The 26,240-nt window shown below is 33.6% G+C and overlaps 9 protein-coding genes across 9 annotated transcripts; 3 read left to right on the top strand and 6 right to left on the bottom strand. All coding sequences in view use genetic code 12, as the record gives it.

Annotated features, from left to right (window-relative positions):
• Position 1: 1 nt before the first annotated feature.
• Positions 2–5,768, bottom strand: RJT21DRAFT_52955 (uncharacterized protein). The gene has a single exon (XM_064884948.1). It carries the CDS (start codon positions 5,629–5,631, stop codon positions 79–81), a length of 5,553 nt encoding a protein of 1,850 aa, XP_064736193.1. The 5' UTR covers positions 5,632–5,768; the 3' UTR covers positions 2–78.
• Positions 5,769–5,965: 197 nt separating this feature from the next.
• RJT21DRAFT_89216 (cytochrome P450) lies at positions 5,966–7,540 on the bottom strand (the record flags this gene model as incomplete). Its single annotated transcript, XM_064885599.1, has 1 exon — positions 5,966–7,540. One exon carries the CDS (start codon positions 7,538–7,540, stop codon positions 5,966–5,968), a length of 1,575 nt encoding a protein of 524 aa, XP_064736192.1.
• Positions 7,541–8,525: 985 nt separating this feature from the next.
• On the bottom strand, positions 8,526–10,539 carry PCK1 (phosphoenolpyruvate carboxykinase). The gene has a single exon (XM_064882470.1). It carries the CDS (start codon positions 10,327–10,329, stop codon positions 8,668–8,670), a length of 1,662 nt encoding a protein of 553 aa, XP_064736191.1. The 5' UTR covers positions 10,330–10,539; the 3' UTR covers positions 8,526–8,667.
• Positions 10,540–11,541: 1,002 nt separating this feature from the next.
• On the bottom strand, positions 11,542–14,764 carry NGS1 (Ngs1p). The gene has a single exon (XM_064882469.1). The coding sequence runs from the start codon at positions 14,723–14,725 to the stop codon at positions 11,597–11,599; it is 3,129 nt and encodes a 1,042-aa protein (XP_064736190.1). The 5' UTR covers positions 14,726–14,764; the 3' UTR covers positions 11,542–11,596.
• A 221-nt stretch (positions 14,765–14,985) lies between these two features.
• RJT21DRAFT_122669 (crossover junction endodeoxyribonuclease) lies at positions 14,986–17,472 on the top strand. The gene has a single exon (XM_064882467.1). The coding sequence runs from the start codon at positions 15,039–15,041 to the stop codon at positions 17,163–17,165; it is 2,127 nt and encodes a 708-aa protein (XP_064736189.1). The 5' UTR covers positions 14,986–15,038; the 3' UTR covers positions 17,166–17,472.
• Positions 17,473–17,525: 53 nt separating this feature from the next.
• On the bottom strand, positions 17,526–18,757 carry RJT21DRAFT_141706 (uncharacterized protein; the record flags this gene model as incomplete). Its single annotated transcript, XM_064883404.1, has 1 exon — positions 17,526–18,757. The coding sequence occupies one exon, from the start codon at positions 18,755–18,757 to the stop codon at positions 17,567–17,569; it is 1,191 nt and encodes a 396-aa protein (XP_064736188.1). The 3' UTR covers positions 17,526–17,566.
• Positions 18,758–19,380: 623 nt separating this feature from the next.
• RJT21DRAFT_133448 (uncharacterized protein) lies at positions 19,381–19,965 on the top strand (the record flags this gene model as incomplete). The annotated part of the gene is made up of 1 exon (XM_064883198.1): positions 19,381–19,965. One exon carries the CDS (start codon positions 19,381–19,383, stop codon positions 19,837–19,839), a length of 459 nt encoding a protein of 152 aa, XP_064736187.1. The 3' UTR covers positions 19,840–19,965.
• A 331-nt stretch (positions 19,966–20,296) lies between these two features.
• On the top strand, positions 20,297–21,567 carry RRD1 (peptidylprolyl isomerase; the record flags this gene model as incomplete). The annotated part of the gene is made up of 1 exon (XM_064883197.1): positions 20,297–21,567. Exon 1 carries the CDS (start codon positions 20,338–20,340, stop codon positions 21,565–21,567), a length of 1,230 nt encoding a protein of 409 aa, XP_064736186.1. The 5' UTR covers positions 20,297–20,337.
• A 2-nt stretch (positions 21,568–21,569) lies between these two features.
• On the bottom strand, positions 21,570–26,240 carry RJT21DRAFT_88800 (ubiquitin-protein ligase; the record flags this gene model as incomplete). The annotated part of the gene is made up of 1 exon (XM_064885581.1): positions 21,570–26,240. One exon carries the CDS (start codon positions 26,238–26,240, stop codon positions 21,570–21,572), a length of 4,671 nt encoding a protein of 1,556 aa, XP_064736185.1.

The raw sequence follows: 26,240 nt of genomic DNA, 5'->3' as shown, positions 1-26,240 counted from the left end.
ACCACATTCACTATACTGTTTGTTATACTGTTTATTATACGGTTCTATACTATACAAGTTATATTACTCTATTCTATACTATTCTTCGTTATCTGTGTAGTTAACTAATGACTCAAGTAAAGTGAAGAGTCGGACAAGTTCCTGTAATGATGTCGGTGGTTGATCCGGTTTATCGTCCAGAAGTAAGTCTCGCTTAACGACTCCGACCACTAACCGGTTTACCTTCGTAAGTAAATTACGACCCTCGATTATACTAGGCTTATAACTAGGACCCATAGCCAAAAGAATAGTCACGACCAATTGGAAGATTGGAATGATCAATTCAATAAGTGAAATAGATGATTCCGGACTTTTATTAGTAGTAATGGATTTAGTCACATCTCGAAGTCCGAGGGGAGTATCGAGTTGGAGTGAGATCCGGACATTGTTCAAGTCATGATGTTCATCGATATTGACGGTTAATCCCAAGTCGGGATCGGAGCTAAGTAAGCGAGATTGCTTAAGTAAGGAAAAGATTTCACCTTGAATCAATTGAAGAGATCCGGCTTTGGATTGAGCTACTCGGATTAATAAATATAAGGTTGATTTATAAGAAGTGAGCTCGTATATCAATGTATCAAGACCAATACCGGACCCTTTATGGTCGGAATTCTCACACATTTCTAAAACTTCATCAGTTCTTTTAATTGATCTCATTAAAAGTAATAAAGAATTACTCTTAACTAAGCATTCAAGGACAAAGTTATCACCTGATAAGGAAGACACGTGAACTAATGACTCTAATAATAATATAGATGTGATCCGGGAGGCACCCTCGGAATAGATGGCATCACTCGTAATTACATCAATAAACTTTTTATCAATGGATTTAATTATAGCAGCAGTTTCAATTACTAATTCTTCATTATGAAGAACTTTTATAAGAAATTTATTGGCTAATATGTATAAATCCGAACGTAAAGTCGGAACGGAATTGGAATTCAAGATCCCCGTAATTGAAGTTTTCAATAAGGGAATTAACCGTCTCATCCCCAAGGCAAAATCTTCTTTACTATTAACTTCCGCCATAACTTTATGATCGTATAAATCAAAAAGAAGCACCGATAATGAAATCAATTCTTCCGAAAATGCAATATCCGACTCCAAATAATCATTAATCTTCGGTAAGATAACTTGTAAAATCTCTAAAATGAATTTCTTGGAATATAAATTATGATCCGTAATAAGAATCTCTACCAATTGACACCAAGAATGTAAAAACAGTAATTGAAGCTCCTTTAATCGAGTACAGGTTAAATATTTGACTATAAACTCATTAATTCGATTGCCTTCAATTACAATATCTTCCATTAATTGAGTCTTATTATCATCTTTATGGGTTTGACATACATATTTGAATACTTTATTAAGTACTGAAAGATCCAATTCATCTTGTTGAACTGTTTCAAGTATAAGGGATAAATTATATTTCCGATCAAACGCTTCAAAATGATGAATTTCAAAATTAGTTAGATTATAATTAAGTACATCTAAAAATGATAATACTTTAGGAGTTCCACTAAGATAATCTTTATTATCAAGTAAGAGTTCCATATAATATTCTTTCTTGGATCGAGATGTTATATGATGAAACTCTAATGTTAAGTATTGTAAGATTAAATTTCTTTGACTAATAAAGGCAAAGAACGCTTGAACTGTATCATAACTTTCTATAAAATTATTGTCTTGTCCATCCCGTAAATCTCCATTGAATTCTATTCCATTCCATAAAGTATCAATATCAAGTTTTGGTTGATAACTTATTAATTGTTCAAATAAATTATCTTGATCTCGTAAATGCGCCACCGTCGGACCGGAACTGAGAGGTTCATGACTTAATTTAATGACTATCTCTAAGATTAATGATGAAAGTTTGACCGGTCCGACATCGATACTCGTCGAATGAGTTATGATATCGAATGTGAGGCTTAAAGTCTCAAGAAGCGATTTCAAAAGGGTATTCTGTTGCAGTTGTTGATTGATAGAAAGTGTGCCCCCTCGGATCTCATAGCCCAATAGGAAATGGGCTACATTGGGTTCATTTCCGGCTTGATTTAAGTTAGCAAGAAGGAATTCTAATACCTTATATTTCAAGTCAAGTCGGTCGTCTAAAGTATCAAATACGGAAATGAAGGCATACTTAATCTTTTCCGACTCGTCGATACTCTCGAAGGTAGTGAGAAGTCGATTCTTGACAAGGACCGGATCCAATGAGGCAGGAATCTTAGTCACAAAGTATGGTGATGTCCGAATTTTATTCAATAATGAAAGTGATACGCTGGCAATACGAGACCCGGGGGATTGAATCCCGACATAGAGCCCGAAATGGGCCACCGTAACTAAATTATACAAGTAGATTTCATAGAAATCGGTAGTACCTGTAGTTCCGAGGGCCTTGGGTAAATAAATATTATCAAAGATGGATTTAGGAGCTGCCAAGGCGAGAGATAAGCTAGTCCCGAATCCGACTGGACCGGAACTAGTACCGGAACCGACACTTCCACTACTACTACCATTACTTTGATTCTTTAATATGGGAACAAGCTTATGTAAGAACACATGTTGCACTTGTAACACTTCATCCAATACAATTAAAGAAGATTCGACCAACAGACGTAATTCGGAATTGGAACTGATCGCCTCAGTTCCGGCATTGACAATAGTAAATAATGCCGACCATGTTTTCTCATAGAATAAGTAGTTAAGAATGGCCACCGAGTGATGTAATTTGACGTACAAGTCATAATTCAACCGGACGGTCGGTAAGAGGGAGTCGAAAATATCTTGCGATGGTGGAGACCGTAAAAGCTGATGAACCGTATCGGAAATGAATGTCCAGTCTACCGATTTTAATGCCAGAGTAATAATATTAACTATGGTTGTTTGTAAGGCAAGTCGGTCTTCTACCCCGGAAATGTCACCACTTCTTGAAAATACCGTGACCAACAAATACTCAATATACGGCCAAATACCGATCTGATTATTGATACGATATCCGGATCCTAAGTCTGCCGGATAGAGTAAAGTGTAAGGCCGGAATGCCTCATTATCGTCATCAAGCGGCTCAAGCAACTTGCCTATTAAATTCACAAAGTTGGTCACCTGTGAGAGATGCACAAGATTGATATCAAAGCCTTGAAGGATTCTTAAATTTCCTCTAGTAGAATATTTAGGTTTAGAACTTTGCAGTGGAAGCAAACTGGTAGCGCGATCAGATCCGGGGATGGTACGCGAACCAGCAGTAGTAGTACCAGCAACCCCGGAATTGCCCTCGGAGTACAATCCATGATATACCCAACGATCAACAAGTCGCCAAATTTGATACCGAATATCCAAATTATGATCATCACCAATAAAGCTGCCGAGGAAGTTAAGTATTAAGTTGGTAAGGACGATTCTGTTGTCTTCCGATGCCAATACCCTCGGTAAGTCGACGTGTTTGTTGGTACTATCCAATACGGTCAAGAGCAGACCCCCGGTAATGAGATTATCAAATTTAAGAAAGGCAGTCACTATGGGTAAGAACCGATTGAATATGATAGATTTGATTTCTCGGGATCGGTCGGTAGTCGATGATAAGTTGGTGACTATGGCCGATACTAATTGGAAGAAGCCGGAAATGAACACCACTGAATCCTCGGCCAACTCGATAATGATCCGACTGGCTACGGACTCATCAAGATCTTGTTTGGCACTACTACTACTACTAAACCGGAACTCGTGCTTCTTCTGACGCTGTTTGAGCTGCTCATTCAAATCCAATTCAAATGATTCTTGTAGCGAGTCAATGTAGTAGTTAAGAGAATCACAAATGGAGTCGATAGAGATCTTGGAGTAGTCACTCTTCTTTAGGCTGGACCCGTTGTTGTGCACAAGTGTCTCCCAGATTTGGCTGGCAGTGTCATTGCCTCCGCAGGTGATGGAACCTAACAATAAGCAGAAAGTGGCGGTGATTAAGGGTGAAGTATTGTTGCTTAAACCCCATGCTATGAAACCGGAAATGTCATTGGCGGCCACGTCATCCGACCAGAACAATCCACACAATTCGGGCCGGTGGTTATAGGTATAAGCAAAGGCAAGATAGAAACGTTCTAGATCGGCTCTGGCAGCTATTTCATCTAAATCAAGTCCATCTGATTTAGTAGTAGTATCATCTTTGGTGAGAGATCCGGGAGTGTCGTCGGTCGGATCTTGTTTCCCATTTAATGAAGATAAGACAAAGTCTTCTTCCGAATCTCGGAGTGATGTCAATATAATAGCAGCATTAGAAATGAATTGACTAAAGAATAAATGAAGAAATGGTGCTACTAAGGTATTGTTGAAGTCGGAAGATACCCGGAATGAAGTCGTATCTAATAAGATCGATACATTTTCAAATCCCGGTTTAGATGATGATGTATAGATAAGATCTTGAGATGATGGATAGACGAATTTGACTGGTACAAGACGAGGAAAGAGCTTTTGAAGAAGAGCTCGGAAGTCATAGACATTACTTCTTTCATATAATGCTTCCGTTTGAGGAGTAGCCGTATCGGCCGAATAAGATAATAATCTTTCAAAGGCTCCATAACTAATAAGCCATTCCATATACTTAAGAATATCATCTTTAAAATCATATTTGGCAGTTCGAGATTCGGATTGCTTACACCAACCAATGAAAAGGGTGAAGAAGACTAATCCGGAAATCATATCTATTCCGGTGAGCTTTGATTTCGATAAATCTATATCATTATTAGTATCAGCAATAATATTATAATCAGTTTCGAGGGTCGTAGTAAAATATTTATATAATAAATCCGCCTTATCGGAATTAACCAATTGATTAATATACTTTAGTATACCTGGAATATAATGAATAATTAAATTATCATCATCTACGACATTTTTCTTAGCCGTATCGACTACTTTGGTGAAATGAGTCACGGTACCATAGTTGTCAAAGTATTGATCAAATAAGGAATAAAGAATTTGACCCAAGAGTTCATGATCCATAAACAATTGATTCTTAATGAAATTGATGGAATTGACAAATGAAAGATTGTTGATATCACTGGACACTCGTTGTTTATCAATGAGATCATTGACAATGCCAATTAAGTCATAGACCTTAGTGTAACTAGCTAAGATATTATTGAAAAGTACTTCATAATCGCTAGTATCCAATACATACTCCAACTCATGATTGGTCACGAGATAGCCCACGATATTTAGGATATATTTGGCCCGAGAGAAGTACGCTAATTTGGCACTATCACCTAAATTGGTTCCTCTTTGAAAGCTAAGATTATTGGCATAGTATACTAATTCTGCCACGGCTATTTCATCGAGATTAAGCTCTCCAGCTAATGACACACAAATCTCAATGAATGGTCGGTTCAACTTATACTCATCTCCATTTCCGAACACCACCGGTTTGGACTCATCAATAAGTTTATTTCGTGAGTTATCACTCCGTGGAGGTGTTACCAATACAGACACTAAATCATTCTTAAGGGTTCGGACCGCTTCGTAATGGCTGCCGTCATGTAAACTGATTAAGTCGTAACACTCGGCAAACGCATCCGATGTCCAACTAAGTACATTCAGACTCATTGCGATAGTTAAGGTGGAGATTTTGGTGGGTTTTGGTGGGTTTTGGTTGTTTTGTAGTGGTGAAATTTCTGGCGATGTTCGAAAATTTTGTTTACGGTGAGTGTGGGTCGGAATGACCGGTGTATAGTATGGGGAGTGTGAGTGACACAAGTCACGTGCGCATATATATATATATATATATATATAGATATGTCTATACAACGACTTATATACTATATTGGACTGTATATTTACTATCCCTACTACTACTGCTACTAGTTATAGACTTCATACACTTCATACACTTCATACACTTCATACACTTCATATATTCACTACTAACTCACCTACATGACTAAGACATAGATACCAAATTCTCATATTGAAGACAGGCCGTCAATTGTGCAGAGATCTTAGGTGGATACTCCGTGTCAGAAGGAGAAGCATGAAGGTTAGGAAAGAGTTGGACAAGTCTGGCAACTACATAAGATGCTTCAGTAAGAGCAAATTGTTGACCAAGACAGATCCGTGGACCACCATTAAATGGTAAATAGGCCCAACCCAACTTTCTTGTTTCCGGTTCAAACCATCTTTCTGGACGGAATAGATCAGCATCCTTTCCATAGTATTCTTCAAGTCTATGAAGTGAGTAAACAGAGTACATGACCGATTGACCCTTTTGCACCAAGACAGGATCTAATCCATCGGGTCCTCCACCTCTTGGTAATGTAGTATCTTTAGTAGCTACTCGGAAGTTTTGAGGTACTGATGGATACAACCTTAAAGTTTCATTCAATACTGCCTTTAAATATTCACACTTCTTTAATGCTTCAAAAGTAATCAGTTCAAGATCCGATTCATCTCCAGATCCAAACCTTTCGTAAATCTCTTCCTTCAATTTATTCCAAATCTGAGCATTTCTAGACATTTCATAGAATGCAAATGATAATAATCCAGCAGTGGTATCTCTACCGGCCACTAAGATATTCAATAATTGATCTCTCAAGACACGAGGATCTCTTGTTTCCTTAACCAATTCATACAAAAAGATATATCCACCTAAGGATCTCTTATCTAATTCATCTTGACTAGTGTTAAGAGCCTTTTGAACATAATAATCAGCAAATTTGTGTACAGCCTTAGTCGAATCTCTAAACTTTCTATCATTTATAAGAAAGTACAAATCTTGTAATACTGATCTAGAAGCCAAATAATTCTGAGATACATTGAAGGCATTAGCAAATCCTGTTCTACCATCAAAATCAATATCAGGAGTTGGATATCCAATAGAGGCATCCTTTAAAGAACCCACTGATTCTCCAAAAAGGAATTCTGTGGCTGAATCTACGGTAAATCTAAAGAATAATTCTTGTAAATCAAACAATTGTCCTTTATTCTTTCTAATATGTTGAGCTAAAATCTGAACATGAGGTTCTAAAGCTTGTACATGAGCCACTTGATCTCTTGAAAATTGAGGTCTAAGCATAGCCCGGGAATGTTTCCAACCTTCACCATCTAAAGTAAAGATCCCATCTCCTAATAATGGATAAAAATACTTATGTCTCTTACCCAAGGCAAAATCATTAAATTGAGTTGCCAAAATTGCCTTAATATTTTCAGGATCTATAGTATTAACAAGAGGAAGATTAAAGATTAAAAATGTAAAAGTATGTATATGGGGGTTAGTAATGAATTTATACCGTTCACTACCATACTCACTTAATAATCCTTCCTTCTTTTTCTCTAAAATAATAAAGGGAAGACGAAATCCACACCAACCATCATGTTCAATATTTGCATATTCTTTAGCACCCAATTTTCTTAAGAGGTATCTTCTATTAGCATAGCTGTATAAATTATATCCGATGATAAGGATTGGTAATACAATGTACCATTTAGTAGCGTATTGGGTAATTATGTCTGTAGTCATAATTAAAAAAAAATTGTCCTTCCTTATCAATTTGTTAATATGTCAGTTTGTTACTAAGTCAATTTATCAAGTGTTGATTAAAATTACTATTCCTTATCAATTTGCATCCTTTCGGTATATATTTATATAAAATGTCTGACCCTCACATGGTATTACCTAAATCGGATAAGTTGAAATTAGGTTTGGAGAAGTTTTAATTTGCTACATATTTTCGCGGGGAGTGTCTGTCTGCGGCTGCGCATTAGAATAGTAATATGAACTTATGTCTTTACGAACAGACTTCAGGTCACCAATAGTATTGTTAGGTAGACAATTATAATCACACCGGAGTAAAGAACAGGGGTTTGAATTAGGCTTATGATTGTAATTATAAAGTATTTATGGTTAAATGACGGAGTTTATTACTGTTTCCAAGATGTTTCTCAACTCCTATTTCCTTAACTTGCATAAATTATGTTCTGATCCGGAGTTGTAATTGAACCGAAACTTGACGGATATATTTTTGCAAAAATCATACCATACATTACGATTGTTTCCTACGGGAATTAATTGGATTTACTCCTGGATCTCTTAAGTCCTATGAATGCCTGCCATTTCCAGTAAGTTCATAGTAAGTCAAGGTAGGCTTATCATTATGAGCCGCAAACTTCTCCGCAAATTTGAATTTAAGGCTGATATTTTGTTCACACATTCTAGTTGAGCATTGTTAATGAACATTGCTAATAATCTTGTATATATCTGTTAATTTCCTGACATTATTTAACTGCAAAGAGGTATTTTAGTAATGATTCTTACCATAGTATGCAACCGGCCGTAAGGTTTGGACGGACTTCAATCTGCGGCCGTAAGTAACCTTGCTTATGACAGACGCACGATGCGGAGGTAACAAAGTCAGCTTGAAAAATAAATTTGTGATATGAATTCTTAAAAAAATGTCACATGAATAAGACAAAAAATCGCAGCCAAGATTTACTTAATGATGACTACATTATCAATATGAATAAAGTATGTACTAAGGTAAATAAATATATGTATATATAATTAATAATAAATAAATGAATAAGCTATATAAACTCAATCTGATTAATAGTTAAATAGTTAAATATTTAAATAATAAATTAAATGTTTTATACAACTGGTCCAGCAGCCTTAACTTCAGCAGTAGCTTGATCAGCATATCTTTCGAAGTTTTGGGCAAATTTACCAGCTAAGCTCTTAATTTCAGTATTGAAAGCTTCAACACCACCAGTCCAAGCCTTAGTTGGGTTTAATAATTCACTTGGAACATTTGGACAAGACTTTGGAACATTCAAGTTGAAGGTTGGAACAGTTTCATATTCAACCTTACTTAATTCACCAGAATGAATAGCATCCAAGATAGCTCTAGTGTATTTTAATGAACATCTCTTACCACCTCTAGCTACAGAGTTACCAACCCAACCAGTGTTTAATAACCAAGCATCAGATTTAAATTTGGTAATCTTATCAGATAATTGTTGAGCATATTTCATTGGATGTAAAACCAAGAACGGTTGACCGAAACAAGCAGAGAAAGTAGCTTCTGGTTCAGTAACACCTTCTTCAGTACCAGCCATCTTAGAAGTGTAACCAGAAATAAAATGATACATAACTTGAGCATTAGTTAATTTAGAAACTGGTGGTAATACACCTGAAGCATCACAAGTTAATAAGATAATATTAGTTGGGTGAGTTTCAGCTAAACATGGAATTTTAGCAGATGGAATGAATTCAATTGGGTATGCACATCTGGTATTTTCAGTAATAGCAGAATCATTATAATCAACAACTTTAGTTTCTTTATCGTAAACAACATTTTCTAAAATAGCACCGAATTTAATAGAGTTGAAAATTTCTGGTTCCTTTTCAGCTGATAAATCTAAACATTTAGCATAACAACCACCTTCAATATTGAAAACACCATGATCAGACCAACAATGTTCATCATCACCAATTAAAGATCTCTTTGGATCAGCAGATAAAGTGGTTTTACCAGTACCGGATAAACCAAAGAATAAAGTAACATCACCAGTTTCATTACCTTGATTACAAGATGAATGTAAAGTTAAAACTTGATGTTTAATTGGCATTAAGTAAAACATAACAGTGAAAATACCCTTCTTCATTTCACCAGCATATTCAGTACCTAAAATAACCATTTCCATAGCTTTAAAGTTAATTTCAACAGAAGTAGATGAAGTCATACCTTTAGTGTGAACATTAGCTGGGAATTGACCAGCATTATAAATAGTGAAATCTGGTTCACCAAAATTAGCCAATTCTTCAGCAGTTGGTCTAATTAACATATTAGTCATAAATAAAGCATGGTAAGCTCTAGCACAAATAATTCTAACTTTTATTCTGTATCTTGGATCCCAACCAGCATAAGCATCAACAACAAATAATTTTTCTCTAGTTCTCAAGTAATCTAAAGCTCTTGATCTAGAAATTTTCCAAGTTAATTCATCAACTTGTTTATTAACTGGTCCCCACCAGATATTTTGAGTTGAAGTTTCTTCATCAACAATTCTTTTATCTTTTGGAGATCTACCAGTCTTTTTACCAGAGAAAGCCATTAAAGCACCAGTAGATGAAATAGTTGTACCCTTTTCTAATAAACCATCTTCATATAAAGTTGGAGGTGGAGCATTATGACGAATTATAGTTTCAGAACCTAAAGATAATTGTTGAACTAAAGGATCTTGAGTAGATTTAATGGTTGGATGACCAGTAAAGTTAATAGATGATTCGACAGCAGTTGGAGGAGTCATTGTAAATTTATTTAGAATATATATCTATGATTATGAAATGAATTATAATCAATGAGCTAACAATAACTATTAACAGAATTTCAATAAAGAGGATTTAACCTTATTTATATACATCATCACCACCATAAGTAGTACTGGATAAAAGTTTTAGTTGAGGTCCCGGTAATATGGAAGTCCCATAGTTAAAAAGAAATTGCAAATGAACTAAAAATTTCCAAGTCTGGGGTAAGGAAAAGTGCGGAAGTAATCACCATAGTTAAGAGGATGTTTCCGTAATTTTACGTGGTTAGAATTGCTTATGTAAGCCCCGGAGAGTGCCTCGGAGAAAAGGAACCGGCCATTTTATAAGTTACTTTTAAAAATTATAGTGTGACCTTTAGGGCTAACAGAGGTTATGTTAGATATTTGATTAACTAGACGAACTAAGGCAACACTCAAACAACATTCAAGTGTTGCAGTCAGATCCTAGAATAGCCAGTCTGTCGTCTATATAGAGATATGTCACGTCACATATTATAGAGCAAGCAGTAGAGATCATTAACTCACTAGCAAAAAACTATTAACTCTCATTAAAATATAGTTGTCGCATCACTTTCATATGGAATACTAAATCGGAACAAATCATAAGATGTTCGGCGGTTATTTATTCCATTATTGTTAGGATTATTTTTAGTTAGTTAAGAGGAGATTCAATGCTCAGAGTAGTAGTTTACTATCCAAAACCTTGTGAGCTTTGCCCCCTTTCTTCTTGGCACTAATCATTAGATCACTAATTAAGTATTTCCGTTAGCTGATGGTTAATGTCAAGAAGTATTTGTCTGATGTATAAACTAAATAACCTGCCCACTCTATCAATATCAGTATCAAAACTTTATGGAAATCCGCCCATTCAACCTGCGGATAACGCAAAGAGCATTCAGCCCCGCCTATTTTTGTTCGCCCGCCTGCTCGCAGTAGCTTCCCCCCCTTTTTTTCCCCAGATTTGCTGGTGAGCTGGCAAAATATTCTTCAGGCTCGGAACACTACTCCGTTAATATTTATTATTACCAACAAATTGTTCCGATATGACATATCTATTTCGGAACATATAGGCTGCAACCGATAAATACGTTTATTGTCGGAACCTAATTTGTTACGGGGAGGGGCAAATAAGGTTAATACATAAAAGGTTTTTGTTACCTTGTTGACGTTTGATTGCAAATTTTAACAATAATTACATTATATTACAAAGAAGGTACAGTACAAATATACAAATATACAAATAGACTTATTCTAAAAATGTTCGCTCAGCGTCATCTTTAGAATCATAATAATCATAATAATATTTCCATTCTCGGAATCCAATCTCTTTAACCCCATTAAAACTCTTATCATCATTAACATCTACCATTACGCATTGATTAACTTGAACTTCACTATCATTTAAACTAGATTTTAAAAAGGTAATCCCACTACAAATTAATCCATATTTAAAAATCTCAGTAAGATTAGAATACAGGGGATCAATTACTGGTCCGACTATTCCTCCAATTAATGGAACTCCTGATAAACTCGAATTCGAATTAGAATTAGAATTCAGTTCACTACTTTCTCGAGAATTTGCATCCAATGATTTTTGGTTCGATTGTAGTAAATCTTCAGGAGCCACACATTCATCCATAAATGGATAAAATTTCGATAATTGAGATTTATTAGTAAATAAAATAATACTTCCAATAACACTTTGATTAGTTGGTTCTAAGGCAATAATAATTTTAGTACCATGAGGTGAAGAATTTCCTAAATGTCTAATGGCTTCTAAATATAAATTCTTTAAATCTTTATTATAATCAGAATTCTCAACTTTAGTAGCTCTTTCAATTAATTTTATTAATTTCTCAGGATCACTACAAATATCAAAACGAACTCCAACAATCATTAATTCTCGAAAGATCTTTTTTGGTACCAGCCATTTATCCAAATCATCAAGAACCATAACATATTTCTTATGAAGTTTATCACTATTTACATCCCATCCAACTGAATGCATAAAAGATATAACTTTATTATTAGTTGGTAAATTTTGTAAATTAGAAGATTCTGGAAATGTTAATAAAGGAAATGATCCACCTAATGCAATAGATGTACATTTCTTTTCTTTAATTAAATATCGAATAGCTCGAGCATGTAAATTCTTTCCAATACTTTGAAGTCGTTTAGACTTATCAACAAGTAAAAATAATATATTCCCTCTCATTTCAGGTTCTTCACTAACTTCTTTAGAAAATGGTTGAGTTTCTTCTACCCAAGTTAATACAATTCCATATAATATATTTAATGAAGAATTTCTAACCACAAAATGTTTTTGAGTCTTGGAACTAGAAACTAATAATCCATATAATCTTCGATAAAACCCGGCTTTTTGATTATCAAGTTTACCATTATCAATCGGTTGAATATTATCTGGATCATTAATATTAGCTTTCCAAAGCTTAAGGAATCCCGTCCAATCACGATTTAATACAAATTCATCAACTAACCATCTTCTTCTTGGGATAGCATTCCGTTGCTTTTTAAGGACAATGGTTTTATTACCATCATTCTTTCTCTTTCTAGTTTTAGTAATGAATTTCTTTTCTCCTGGTATACAACCTTCAGCTTCATAATCTCCCATTAATACTCCTGTAATTTTCTTTAAGGCTCGATTTGTATAATCAAAACAACATAAATAAGCACTTCCAATTGTCTTATTATAAAAGAAATCATAAGGTGACAGGGTAGCTACTATAACCAAAGGTTTATTTAATCTTGTATTGGTATTACCAGTACTATTATTAGTAGTGTTACTACTACTTGATGGAGCATTAAAAGATGCAGGATTAGCTCCACATAATATTGATACATACTTAACAATCCCAATTTGATACATATTACGTGAAGCTTCTGAAGTTACAACTATAACCACTTTAGAATTTTCTATTAATGATTCATGTAATGCAGTTAATCCATTGGCTGTATAAGTTGTATGTAAAACATTATAAGGTTTAGATTTAGAAATCCCATGATCAGAAAGCATCTCACCAAATTTTTGAAATACTTCTTCTCCAGTATAAAGTTGAGGATTTGGACCCTTTTTACTAGAATTTAAATTTGGATAAACTGGATTAAGTAAAGGAGTTAATAATAAAATATTATCTACGGGATCATCCTTTGAAGCAGGTACACTTAAGAATTTTGTGATTGGTAATGTACTATCAAAATCTCGAATTAATGTAATGGATTTTTGATAAGCTCGTTCCGATAATGCTTGATGTTTTTCCCATTCATCGGGGAACTCATACCGAAATAATTTAATTTCATCTTCCTTTGCGGATGCTTCACCCCGAGGAAATAATTCAGACCATTTAGGTAATTTCTTTTGTAATCTTTCAATTCTATTAGAACTTGCAAGGATAATTTCTTCATCAAGATTTCCATTAGCCATGGCCTTTTGTAAAGATTCTATAGCCTCATTTTGTAATGCTAAATCATGACATACCATAACTAAATCACAACCAGCAGAAATTGCCAATACAACTCCTTGACCTAATCCAATAGAATGATATAAAGCATCCATTTCTAAACATTCACTAATAACAAATCCATCGAATTTTAATTCTTGACGTAATAATTGATTAATTATTATAGGAGAAAGACATGCATGAGTTTCATCAGGACTTATAGTGGGGACTCCACAACCAGCAGCACTAATTCCATTAACACATTTGGCTTCAATTAATTTGGCAAATGGTAAACTATTAAAATGTTTAATTTGATCTAATGAATCACCAATCATGGGTAATTCTAATAATGAATCAACTGTTGCATTACCAATTCCTGGGAAATGTTTCCCAACTGTAAATAATCCTCCTGCTTGTAATCCTTTAGCACATGCCATACCATATTTAGTTACATCTTCAATAGTGGTACCAAAACTTCGAACTCCAACTAATTGATGAGATAATTTTGTAACTACATCTAATACTGGACCTAAGATTATCAGAAATCCAATCTTTTTAAGTTCAATAGCTATTGCTTTCAGAATTTCATAAACTAATTCTGTATCTCCTGTAGCTGCTAATGCCATAGCACCAGGATATTGAGTTAAAAATTCTGGATCAAATAATGAATTCATCATTCCTCCTTCTTCATCTATAGCAAATAATATAGGATATTTATATTTCCCCTGACTAAATGCAATATATTGTAAATCTCGAATTAATTTTGTCATTTGTTTAACTGATACGGCATTCTTTCTTGATAAGATCATCGAAGAGACATGATGCTCCACAATTAAATGGTAAGCCTGGGGCGTGACATATGTGCCCTGAAACCCAACACACAATAGTTGTCCCACGTTTAATGGAGGCTGACTCATCGATATGGCATGATCTATGTTGTATTGAATAATTTTTAATTTTTAATGTTGGGGTCCAAATTTATTTCCACTATAGTTAAGGTTTACGCACATTGATTACCGGGGGTGACCGCAGCGGCGCTTTTTCACGTGAGACGCACATTGGAGAAATTGATAAGTCTACCGATAACCCCACCGGAAATCGGAAATCAAAATAATTCACAAATAAAATAAACTGGTTGTAAAAATTTATAAATTTATTGAAATATAATATCATTAATAATTTATTAACTTAATAATTTAATAATAATTATTGATTGTAGTACGTAGTAAAATGGGTATACAGGATTTATGGGATGTTCTCCGACCGGCATTCGATGAACGAGTATCCATTGATAAATTTACTGATCAATTTATCCGACTCAATGGTCGAGTACCTCGATTAGCCATAGATGCCTCCACATTTTTATTTAATTCAAATCTTGTGCCAGATCGTGATAAGGCTTCTATTGCAATACGGAATTTCATGAGTAAAGTCTTAAATTTAGTGGCATTAAACCTCTCGATAATAGTAGTTTTCGATGGATGTTTCCGTCCTAATAAGGATAGAGTTAGTGGATCATTAGAATCAAATCGAACTTATGAAGATGATTTGATAGAGTTTAAAACTTTAACAGTCGATCAATATAAAGATTATTCGTTTGAAGAAGTAGCCTTAATTAAGGAAGAATTATTCAAGTGTAAAATAGATTATTTACAGGCAGCTGGTGAGGCTGAAGCTCAATGTGCTCAACTACAAACAATGGGAATTGTAGATTATGTGGTAACTAATGATTCAGATGCATTTGTATTTGGTATAACTGCTGTACTTCGTAACTTTAATAGATTTAAAGATGATTCCTTAGCATCTCCTCGTAAGGATTCTGTATCATCTACAAAATATTATTATGTAACTCCAGTTAGAATGTCACAGGTTGAACAAATAATTGGATTAAATTGGGAGAGATTAGTATTATTGGCTAGTTTAAGAGGTGGTGATTATTCTTCTGGTTCTAAAAAGATAGGTATAACTCATGCCAAAGCAATTGCCTTGTGTGGAACCAACTATTTAGATAAGAAACCTATACAAATGCTGCCATCTAAGAAGTCTAAATCCAATCAACAAATGGAAGAATTTATTCCTCCAGATTTCTCCAAAGAATTTTTAAATATATTCTTAAAGGAAAATCCCACCAATAAAGGAAACTTATATGTTGAACCTATGGAAAGAAAGATAAGACTTCAGAAATTCCTTACGTCTCTAAATTCAATTATTAGATCCAATTCTAGACTGTTATTTGGTCGTCTACTAACTCTAGATAATGATTTGGTTATTCAAGAATATTATACTATGTTGTATCTATTTCCATTTGTGGATAAAAGGCTATATAAATTCTTACCATTATCTTTAAGCTTTGGAGAATTGCATGCAATTGACAAAGATATAGTAATATCTCGATCCAAAAGTTTCACTTTAAATTCTGGTTTGCAACAATTTGAAAGGATAAATAGTAATTACACCAACTCAATAGGGTATCTGATTATTTATTTGGAGAATAATAAAGAAGAGTTGCAGATTATAAGTCATAAATTTGAGCCAACAGAAAAGGTATTGCTTTATACACCCAAGTATTTTATTCCTCCTGAGTTTTATTGGGATGCCAAATATGTAATAATAAAAGTATTAGCACATAAGGCTTTTCCAAATGAAATTGCTTGGATAGATAGGTTCAAAAGTGATGAGAATCAAGGAGAGTTATTAAGAATAAAGTATGATAAATATAAGTTACCTTTCAATAAAGAAGAAGAAAATGATGATGATAATCTAAAAAGCGAAGCAAGTGTATGGTGTATCAAAACTCTTATTGAATTAGTTAACAAAGATGCAATAAATCATTTTAAATTAATAGAAGATCAGAAAGCTAGAGCTAAAAAGGAAAAGAAATCTCCAGTCAAGGCCAAAACACAAAAGACTAAAGTTGATGATTTCTTTAAGAGAACTACGCTTGCCCCTTTACCATTATATGCAACACCGGAATCAGTATCCAAGGGTCCAATTTCATTTCCTTTATCAACTCTTGTAACTAAGAATAACACGAATAAGAATAAGAAACTGCAAATATCCATACAGTCCTTCTTCAAGGGAAGAATGGACGACCCATTCCAAGACATACAACAGTCGAACCGATTAGTAGCTAGCGAGATACCATACTTAGAAGCCAAACCTTCTAAAAGGTCATCATCAGGTGGTGAACTCAATCCCAGTCCTACTAAGAAGCTTGCACCTAGAAGAATTATTGCAGAAATCGAAGAGAACGAAATCGATCTTACGTCTGATACTTTATATGATCTTTCCCTACACGAAGCAGATGACAGTAGCTTGATGGAAATCAATATAGAGGAGTTTAATTCTAAGAGATAGCTAATATATAGTCATCAGTATGCGACATATAGATACCACCTGTATATTGATTACCATTTAATGAAAATATGTCTAAGTATCTACTAGGTTGATATAGAATAAGATTGAATAGAGCAAGTAATTGCACATATAAAGAATATACTTACAAATTAGTTTCAACATCAACTCCAATTGTTTTATAGAAAATCTTTCTAGCCAATTATGCGTCCATTTATTCGTATATTTAAAATTAACCTCAAAGATAAACAATGCAAGTAAAAGAAGATCTTCTGAGAATATTTCATTTAAGGGAAATAGTCAATACAAGCAATAATTTAGTTGTAATCTAATTAGAATTAATTCATTGAACTTACTCTTTCTAAATAATATGTATTTAATCTTTTGTATCAATTAATAAGAGGTCACAATTCTTTACCACTAATTTGAATCCATTGACATGGTACTACATTCCTATCTATTATGAACAGGTAATCGTAGAATGTGAAATATCTTAACTTTGTAAATCTGTTTATATTATCTTTTATCCAAGATATCAAACGTTTAATACTTTTCTTGATCCCTTTACAGTTATCCTCGCCATTAGGATAAAATAAATCAATAGAGAAAAATGAAGTTGTTTCGAAAAGAGGTGATATGTTAATCTTGACAAGCTCAAGAGTGGATCCACAATACTTAAATAAGGCTTTCACTAACTCGATGTTGTATTTAAGTCCGTTTAATGATTCCTTTGGTTCAATGTCTAAACAAAATTTTTGAAGTGGAGTATTATATAAATGTTTTAAAGTACTTTTTTGAATTCTCAATAATGGATGATTTATGATAAGTGTTTCTAAGTTTTGCATTGACTTTATCAGAGTCCGGAGGAACCTCTTTAAATAAGTACAATTACTCAATTTAAGTTCTTTGATGTTCTCATTACGAAAAAGGGCCAAAACTTCGTGTAATGGAAATTTATTGACCGTAAAAACATCCAAAGATAATGAGTGAACTCCAATAAAGATTCCTTGTAATTGTTTTATATCGTCAGAGCTCTCATCTGATATACAAATTTCTAATTTCTCCACTGAGTGTAATCTATTCACCTCTTTCTTTAAGTCATTAATATAAGCGTAAGAACCCTGAGGTAAACATATCCGTAACATACGAAATTTTTGAATTGATGTTTGATTAAACTCTTCCAGTAGCATTGATTGCCATCTTTTACAAGATATAACATAATTTTCTTTCCACAGTTTAACTGGACAATGCAGACAATCGATAGCTTCTTGAAATTTAGCATTTTGGGGTTCGTGTAAAGTATTTAGAACTGTAAATTTTGTATAGAGAAATGAATTCATTTTCCGATGGAGTATTATAGGAAGGTCTGTGTATAGAGCCCTCTTGTATAATTTATTCATACATAATGAATGAAATCTTGAGTTGACAAGACTTAGGTCTAATACATCAAGTTGATTCAAATGGTCGATAATTTGTAATAGAACTTCATCAGGCAAGGATTCCAAACTGGTGGCTCTTGTAGGTGAATATATGCATTCAGTGGTGTAGGATTCAATAAATATTCTGAATAATTCATACAATATGGAAAATATCATATTTTAATGCTTTAGAGGTTTAACATAATTCTTATTCAAACTACAGTCTGAGAGGAGTTGGAAGTACAGAATATTTTGCAACTCACTTTCATTTGCGTATGCTTGCGGCAACATACAAAAAATTTATTTGGATTTCTCCTTTAGGATACTGCAAAAAAAGGTTTAGGGCGCAAAAAGGGAGCTATACAATCTTTACTATTGAAACGATATCAGTCGATATTAATTGATCTACAATATCTAATGCATTAAATTTACAATTTACTTAGTCTAGAAAGCTTTTACCATGATGATTAATGTAGTGTTCAGTCTCCCTTTTCTGATCTGAGCTTATCTATTAATAATAGTTGAGTAAAATCATACTGTAAATTGATTACTTATACAAGACATTGTAATACATGTAATGACAATTGTCACTACCATTGATATAGTTATATAGTTATATAGTTACACCCGACAATAACAAGCCTGTCATTACCAAATTTTTATGTTGACCTAAATGTTAAAGTAGTCTCAGTTAATTTTTTGTAACAAGGGTCTTGCAGCGCCTAATTTATTAGAATAAATTTTTGCAACCTAAAGTCCTTCTTTAACAATTACATACACAAACAAGTCAATTTACTGCTATGAATTTCATTCTATTATATTTATTTTCCATTTCACAGTGGATTACATTAAAGGCTATAAGCCGCTGCTTACTTTTTGGTGAAACTATTGCTGATGTATTTAATTCCTCCTTAAACATAATCACTGCAAGTGGAACTTATAAAGTTCCTACAATAATAATAGAAGTATTTGAAATTATTATTAAATTATTAAATTTAGGAATTACTTTTATAGAATATAACAGAAAGTTCTATAAGAAACATCAATTTCAATTGATTGAAGAAGAGCTGATTCCCCAAGCTGGTATAGCAGATATTATCACTGATACTGAAAGTTCTACTGAGGAATCAACTATTAATGCAAAGGATTTTAAAGACATGAAAAAACAAATCCAACATATTATTACCCAACAAGGGAACCAAATTAACAGGTTAGACGAGAGACTTAGCGATCTCTGTCGTCAGTCCAATCCTTCATAAGCCATAGCTTTTAGGATTTATTTACCTTTATTGTAATTTTCCCAGTTAATATTTACTTAATCTTTAAAGAAGATTTTGGTTATTTGTTATGAAGTATAAATACTTTGATTTTTTGCTAAAAATAATTGATACATTGATATTGTTTAAATGTTGTTACAAACATTATATAATTTTATATAAAAACTAATATATATTTTAAATTTTATTAATTCTTATCTTGTAGTTTCCAGAAGAAATAGAGATCCTATACAGCAAATGTTAATAACATCAATTCACATAAATAGAACTTGGAGTCAAAGTTACATTTGTACAAGTTTGCAACAAGGCGAAATGTATTGACGCAGCCACGACATTTACATGGGTCTGGATGCACGACATTTCCCATTTCTCTACGCTCCTGGAGTCTAATGTCGTCTCCATACATAAAGAGTTATGCTTAATAACTACAGTTAGTAACTAAATCTTATCAATTACTATAGGAAAACCATTCAGTAGAAGATGGAGCCTACTAAGAAGATTTACGATGAATCCGACCTTGTGAATTTCCGGAAAGCTCACGCATATAATGCCATATTTAATACTATAAATATACTTATTAATAAAGTTAAACATACCGAATTACCTTATGGAAGTTTAGATATTCAATTAGTTACTAGAAAGCCTCAAATTCCTAATAATAATAATAATAATACCAATAGTATTGAAAAGATTCAACCACCTGTAATATCTGAAAGCCCCCTTAATTCCGATACGAATATTAATCCTAATATTCAAGGTGTACTCAATATATTAAATCAATTAAATCAATTAATAACAGAGACTCCTCCATTACCAGGAGCTAGAAGATTTGGGAACTTAGCATGTCGAAAATGGCATGATAAAATCAATGAAACTTTAGAGAAATTAATTGAAACTAATTTATCTATTACTAATAGGGGGAAGCAACAATATGTACTGGATCTTAAGTATTACTTATCCAATGCATTTGGATCAAGAATGAGATTAGATTATGGAACTGGTCATGAATTAAACTTTGTAGCATTTATTGGAGGTTTATTACAACAAGATATAATAGAGGTTACTAAACTTAATGGACAAGAAGTATTGATTATGTTTGCTAAATATTATGATTTAGTTCGAAGATTAATTCTTGAATATAATCTTGAACCAGCTGGATCTCATGGAGTTTGGGGACTTGATGATCATTTCCATTTCATTTATATACTTGGAGCTTCCCAATTTATCGATGATAAATCAGCTCCTCCTGTTCAACAAGTATTATCAACCCAAATCATTAATGAATATAAGTCTAAGAATTTATATATAAATGCCATTGCCTTTATATTTAAAATTAAACAAGGACCTTTTAATGAACATTCTCCAATCATATATGATATTCATACTACAGTATCACTTTGGAATAAAGTATTAAAGGGATTACTTAAAATGTATGAAGTGGAAGTATTAAGTAAATTCCCCGTAGTTCAACATTTATGGTTTGGAAAACTTTATGCTTGGAAAGATGTGACTACTGGTGAAGACTTGCCAGTATATCAGAAGGATAATGATCAAGATGAAGTGGCATCATCCACTATTACAAGTACCACAACTACTGCTACTGCCACTGCTATTCCAACTACTGCTATACCAACTACAAGAGCTCCTTGGGCTCAACCCAATACTCGTACATTTAATAATAGAGATAGAACTATTTATGCTAAACGATAGTTCTAATTTCTAGAAGTCCGGAAATTAAAGGCCGACCGACAGAGTGGACATGTACTACTATTAGAACTCTTAAACCATTTATATAAACATGCGGCATGGAACTTATTCGAACATGTAGGACATGTTTTAGAAGGTAAGGATAAATCTTGATGTAAGATTGAATAACAAATTGCACAATCTTCAAATCCTGAGAAGTGTAAATTAACATTTCTATTAAATAATTCAACTGCATCAATAACTGAACCATTAGTTAAAGAAATAACTCGTTGAGATGCAAGTAACCATGCTTTCCATTGATTTTCTTTAACTCCTAATCGAGTTGGACCTTCAACTACAACATTATCTAAGGGATAAGATGCAGGGATTCTAATTACCATTTCCATAGTTTGCTCATCAATAATATATACCGAACGGATTTCATTGGTTATAGAATTAATCTTTAATGTAAGATTATTATCATTCAGTTCTAATTTAGTCTTTGATGCACTAGCTTCTTCTAATAATTTACAAAGTAAGATTGGTGATATAAATCTTGTAGTAAACTTTTCAATTTGAGATTTCAATTGTCGATCTCTAATACCATTAAACCAACTTTGAGCTTGAGATCCTCCATATTTTAATAATAAATAGTATAAATGAATCAATACAAAGGAGATTTCTTCATTTATACTTTCCCCAAATCCTTGTTCAATATTATAAGTCTCAATAATTATATCCTTAACATCAATAGATTTAGTAATATCACCAGAATTAGTTAAAGATCGTAAGAATTTCCCACTCAGACTTTGATTGGATACATCGACATTATCAAATATGAAATCAAATATACTATTGAATGCTTCTATACTATTAAGTTGTTTAATATATTCATTTCTTATGGAATAAGTAACATCTTGAAAGTATACTAACAAAAGGTACCAACTCCATATATAACGACAAGTATCAACTGAAGTCATTGGAATTGGAATTGATGGGATTTGAATTTGTTCAATTAAATGAGGGGGAAGGGTAAGACTAAGTGAAATACCTGATTCATTATCTTCATCATTATTAAGGTGAGATTTCTGTAATTGATATTCCAATACAAGATCCTGTTGAGTAGCTCTAATGGTTTGCAATAAGAATCCTACGGCAACTCGTTGAATTTCTACAAATTTAGTATGATAGAATACTTCAAATAGTTCATGATCTTTCTCTTGTAATACTTTAATATTAAGCTGAAGACTCAATAATACTCGAGATATCACTTCAAAGTACATTCGTACAGCTCGATTATTGGCTTGTGTATCATAAGTTTGAATATCCTTATTGGTAAATAATTCAAACACTTCACCTTTAAAGTCATCTTCAAGGTGATCTAATTGAGATCTCTTGACACAAGTATGATATAGCTTTAAAGTATAGAATCTTAAATCAATACGACTAGGTTCAGTAATGGAAATTCCAAGGTTTTCATCCAATACTGAACTCACTAATTCCCATAGTTTATCAGGTAAAGAATTCCCCATCAGATTATCAATTAATCCTATTAATAATCGACAAATTTGAACTCGAACACTAATGAAACTAGTCTCATAAGCAAGACTGGATTCAAGCCATTTGGTCAATTGATTAAGCACAAGATTTAACCGTTGTGGAGGTATAACTTCAACTCCAACGGTATCGGTATCATCTCCATGAAAGAAGTTAAGACAAAGAGTTATCCATTTAAGTCCATCAGTAAGAATCTTCAGTTCTCCCTTAACTCCAAGGATTTCAGCTGCCACATAGTTTCGAATTCGATCTAATTTACTATGATTAATGAACTTAGTACAACTACTAAGAATGGCAGCTAATTTGAGTGGTATAGATAATAGAGCATTGAAATTTATGGCTAATTCTTCAAATTGCTTAACACTCATCTCTTCAAACACGTTATCCAAACAGGCCTTGAGCACTCGAGCCGAGTAGAACCCATACAGATCATTAGTTTGAAGATTGTGTGATAGAATACTCAAACTATTAACTTCTGTAGGATCCAATTGATTAGTTAAGTAAAGAATAGCATTATCATGTGAGACACGTTGACTAACTGCATCAATTAAGGATCGTCTAATTTCTACTAATTGACTACTGACATTATCAATATCGTCAGAGTCATGAAGGAGTAAGTAATCATTAATATACTCACTGATAAGACCTCCTGCCACCAATAAACCAGGAGTCACATGCCCTTCCAAAGATCCAACAATGAACTTACCCACCACCAACATCGACTCATTAAGTCTGGTAGTATCTCCTGATTCCACAAGGTAGATGTTCTCCATTAATGGATTGGAGAGAGCTAAGAAAGACGTGGAAACCGATTGTAAAGACTCAGAAATTAACTGTTTAATCTCTTCTAATGGTATATCATCCGATTTAAGAACAGTAACTAGACCAGAAAAGTCAGTAACAAGTGAACTATCAGTGATATATTGCCATACAATCCGATGGAAATCAGGGATATTATCCCGAATGAGATTGATAAACTTAAGACAGTCTTGATTGGACGATGCTTCCTTAAGAGCCACCTTAATTATAGGTCCAAGACTATCCACATGAGTGTATAAGGAAGTTGGAGGAGTTTTACATACTTGAGCAATGAATCGAAGTGAATGATCTTTATCCAAACTCACACTCTCTATCAAGTTAGCAAATACAAAGGGTTCGGTAAGATATGAGAAACAGAGTGATAACTGTTGAGAGTCCAACGTATCTTGTTTGGATAAGTGCAGTACATACTCATAGATGGCAGGATACAGTTCCCATTGATGAGGAAATCCTGGCACGATCCTTTTAATGGTTTCAAGATATGATGATAAGTAGTCAGGCTTAATTTCCGATAACTTAGCAAACACGTTATTAATGACCTTATCGTCGATTTTGAATGATGGAACCTTCAAATATGCATACAAGAGTTGAAGTGGTTCATCGATGAATTGAGGAGTAATGAAATCCGCCAATTTATTACTGAATTCGGAAATATCTTGAGTGGCACCATTACCATATACGGCCAAATACCCAATTAAAACTTGAAAAAGTTTACCAGTAGCCATCTTCTCAGTAATCAAACGAGTTATTATTCTTGAAGTTACGGTCTCGGTAAATCCCGCCTGTTTGATAATCCGGAAATACGTATCCACAAGCTTATCATAAGAGCTCTTGAAATGCACAGACCCCACTACCACCTTCAGATCTGAACCAAATGCCAATTCTACTATGGAATCACTAAACTGATCAAGTACCGATGATACACTAGCAGTCAGGGTTAAAAAGGATGAAACTTGACCAATCAGATCGTCTTTCCCTGCCCGTACTCTAGCGATGGAGTCTATACTATAGTATATAGCCGACTGGAATATAGGCCCCAAATCAAGTTGATCATGATCAAATTGTTTATATAGGAATAGGAGGAAGCCCATACATGCGTGAGACAACTTTGGGTTGACGGACTTTTCAAGTTGACTACAGAGGATGGAGTTTAGCGACTCATAATCTGTCACAGACTTATAGTCTATAACACTGGGAGATAGTTTAAACAAATCAGTTAATAAAGTATAGTAAGTCTCTGACAGATTACATGGACCCAAAGTCAAATAGTTAAGAAATCGAGAATTACTCTTAGTTCCTCCAAGTTGCCAAATATTCTGATCAGAACTATACTTGGTTAAAGTAAGGAGACAATCCCAGAATCGTAAGATTACTGAGGAATATACTATGGGATTAACCTTATCGACTTTAAAGCTAACTTTCTTAATGAATCGTTTACATACTAATGTATATACCTTATTTGAATCATTAACTATAGTTAAATCGGAAGTACTGAAAAGTGACTTAACTAGTATAAGTAAAGATGCAAAAAGATTTAAATTTAATCTATCAAAGGAACTGGATGAACCCAAAAGATTCCAGAGTTCTTCCAGTTCCAATACATTCAGTAATTTAGTAATATTCTCAGTATTTAATATAAGATTTCCATCTCTCAGTAAATGAATAATTCTGGTAATCATTTGTAAAGATCCATTCAATAATCGTTCATATTTCGAAGCAGAATCTTCTTCGTTGGTGTATCGACTATCACTAAGACTTTCTGATGTTTCTAAAGTCACTACAGCCACAAGAAAATTAACTATTTGATCAATAAATATAGACCATACTTTAATGGATACTCGATCTGAATCATTCTGGAAACTTGCCAAGAGGGAATTATAGGCAGCATTGGAGACAGCCTTCTCATTATCAAAGATCCCATGAAGCCATACGGCTATAGAACTCTTAAGATACTTACTAAATGCTTTACCTCCCACTGTATCAAGGAATTTACCTTGAACTTGATGACTAAGAGCTCGAATAGTCTTACTATTCTCAGTAGCCAATTTAGGGTAGAGTTGAAGCCATGACATGATGGTCAATTCCTCTTGGAACACCGCAGTCAACTCACTACTACTATTGTTAAAGAGCAGTAGAAGCTCAGTAAGTGACTTCTCCTTCGTGATAGTATCCTTCTTAAGTAGTGATTTAAACACAATCACTAATGCTGAATTACTCAACACTGACACATCCGGTAACGCAGTGAAATAGTTCAAGTATACAGGGAACCCATTGTAGCCCAAGTCACCGAGAGACTCTTCATATTCATAGTGAGACCCCAT

This window comes from Scheffersomyces amazonensis (genome assembly GCF_036850825.1).
Source record: "Scheffersomyces amazonensis strain UFMG-HMD-26.3 chromosome Unknown RJT21scaffold_7, whole genome shotgun sequence".
Classification (NCBI taxonomy): domain Eukaryota; kingdom Fungi; phylum Ascomycota; class Pichiomycetes; order Serinales; family Debaryomycetaceae; genus Scheffersomyces; species Scheffersomyces amazonensis.
This window is presented reverse-complemented; position numbering and strand designations above follow the sequence as displayed.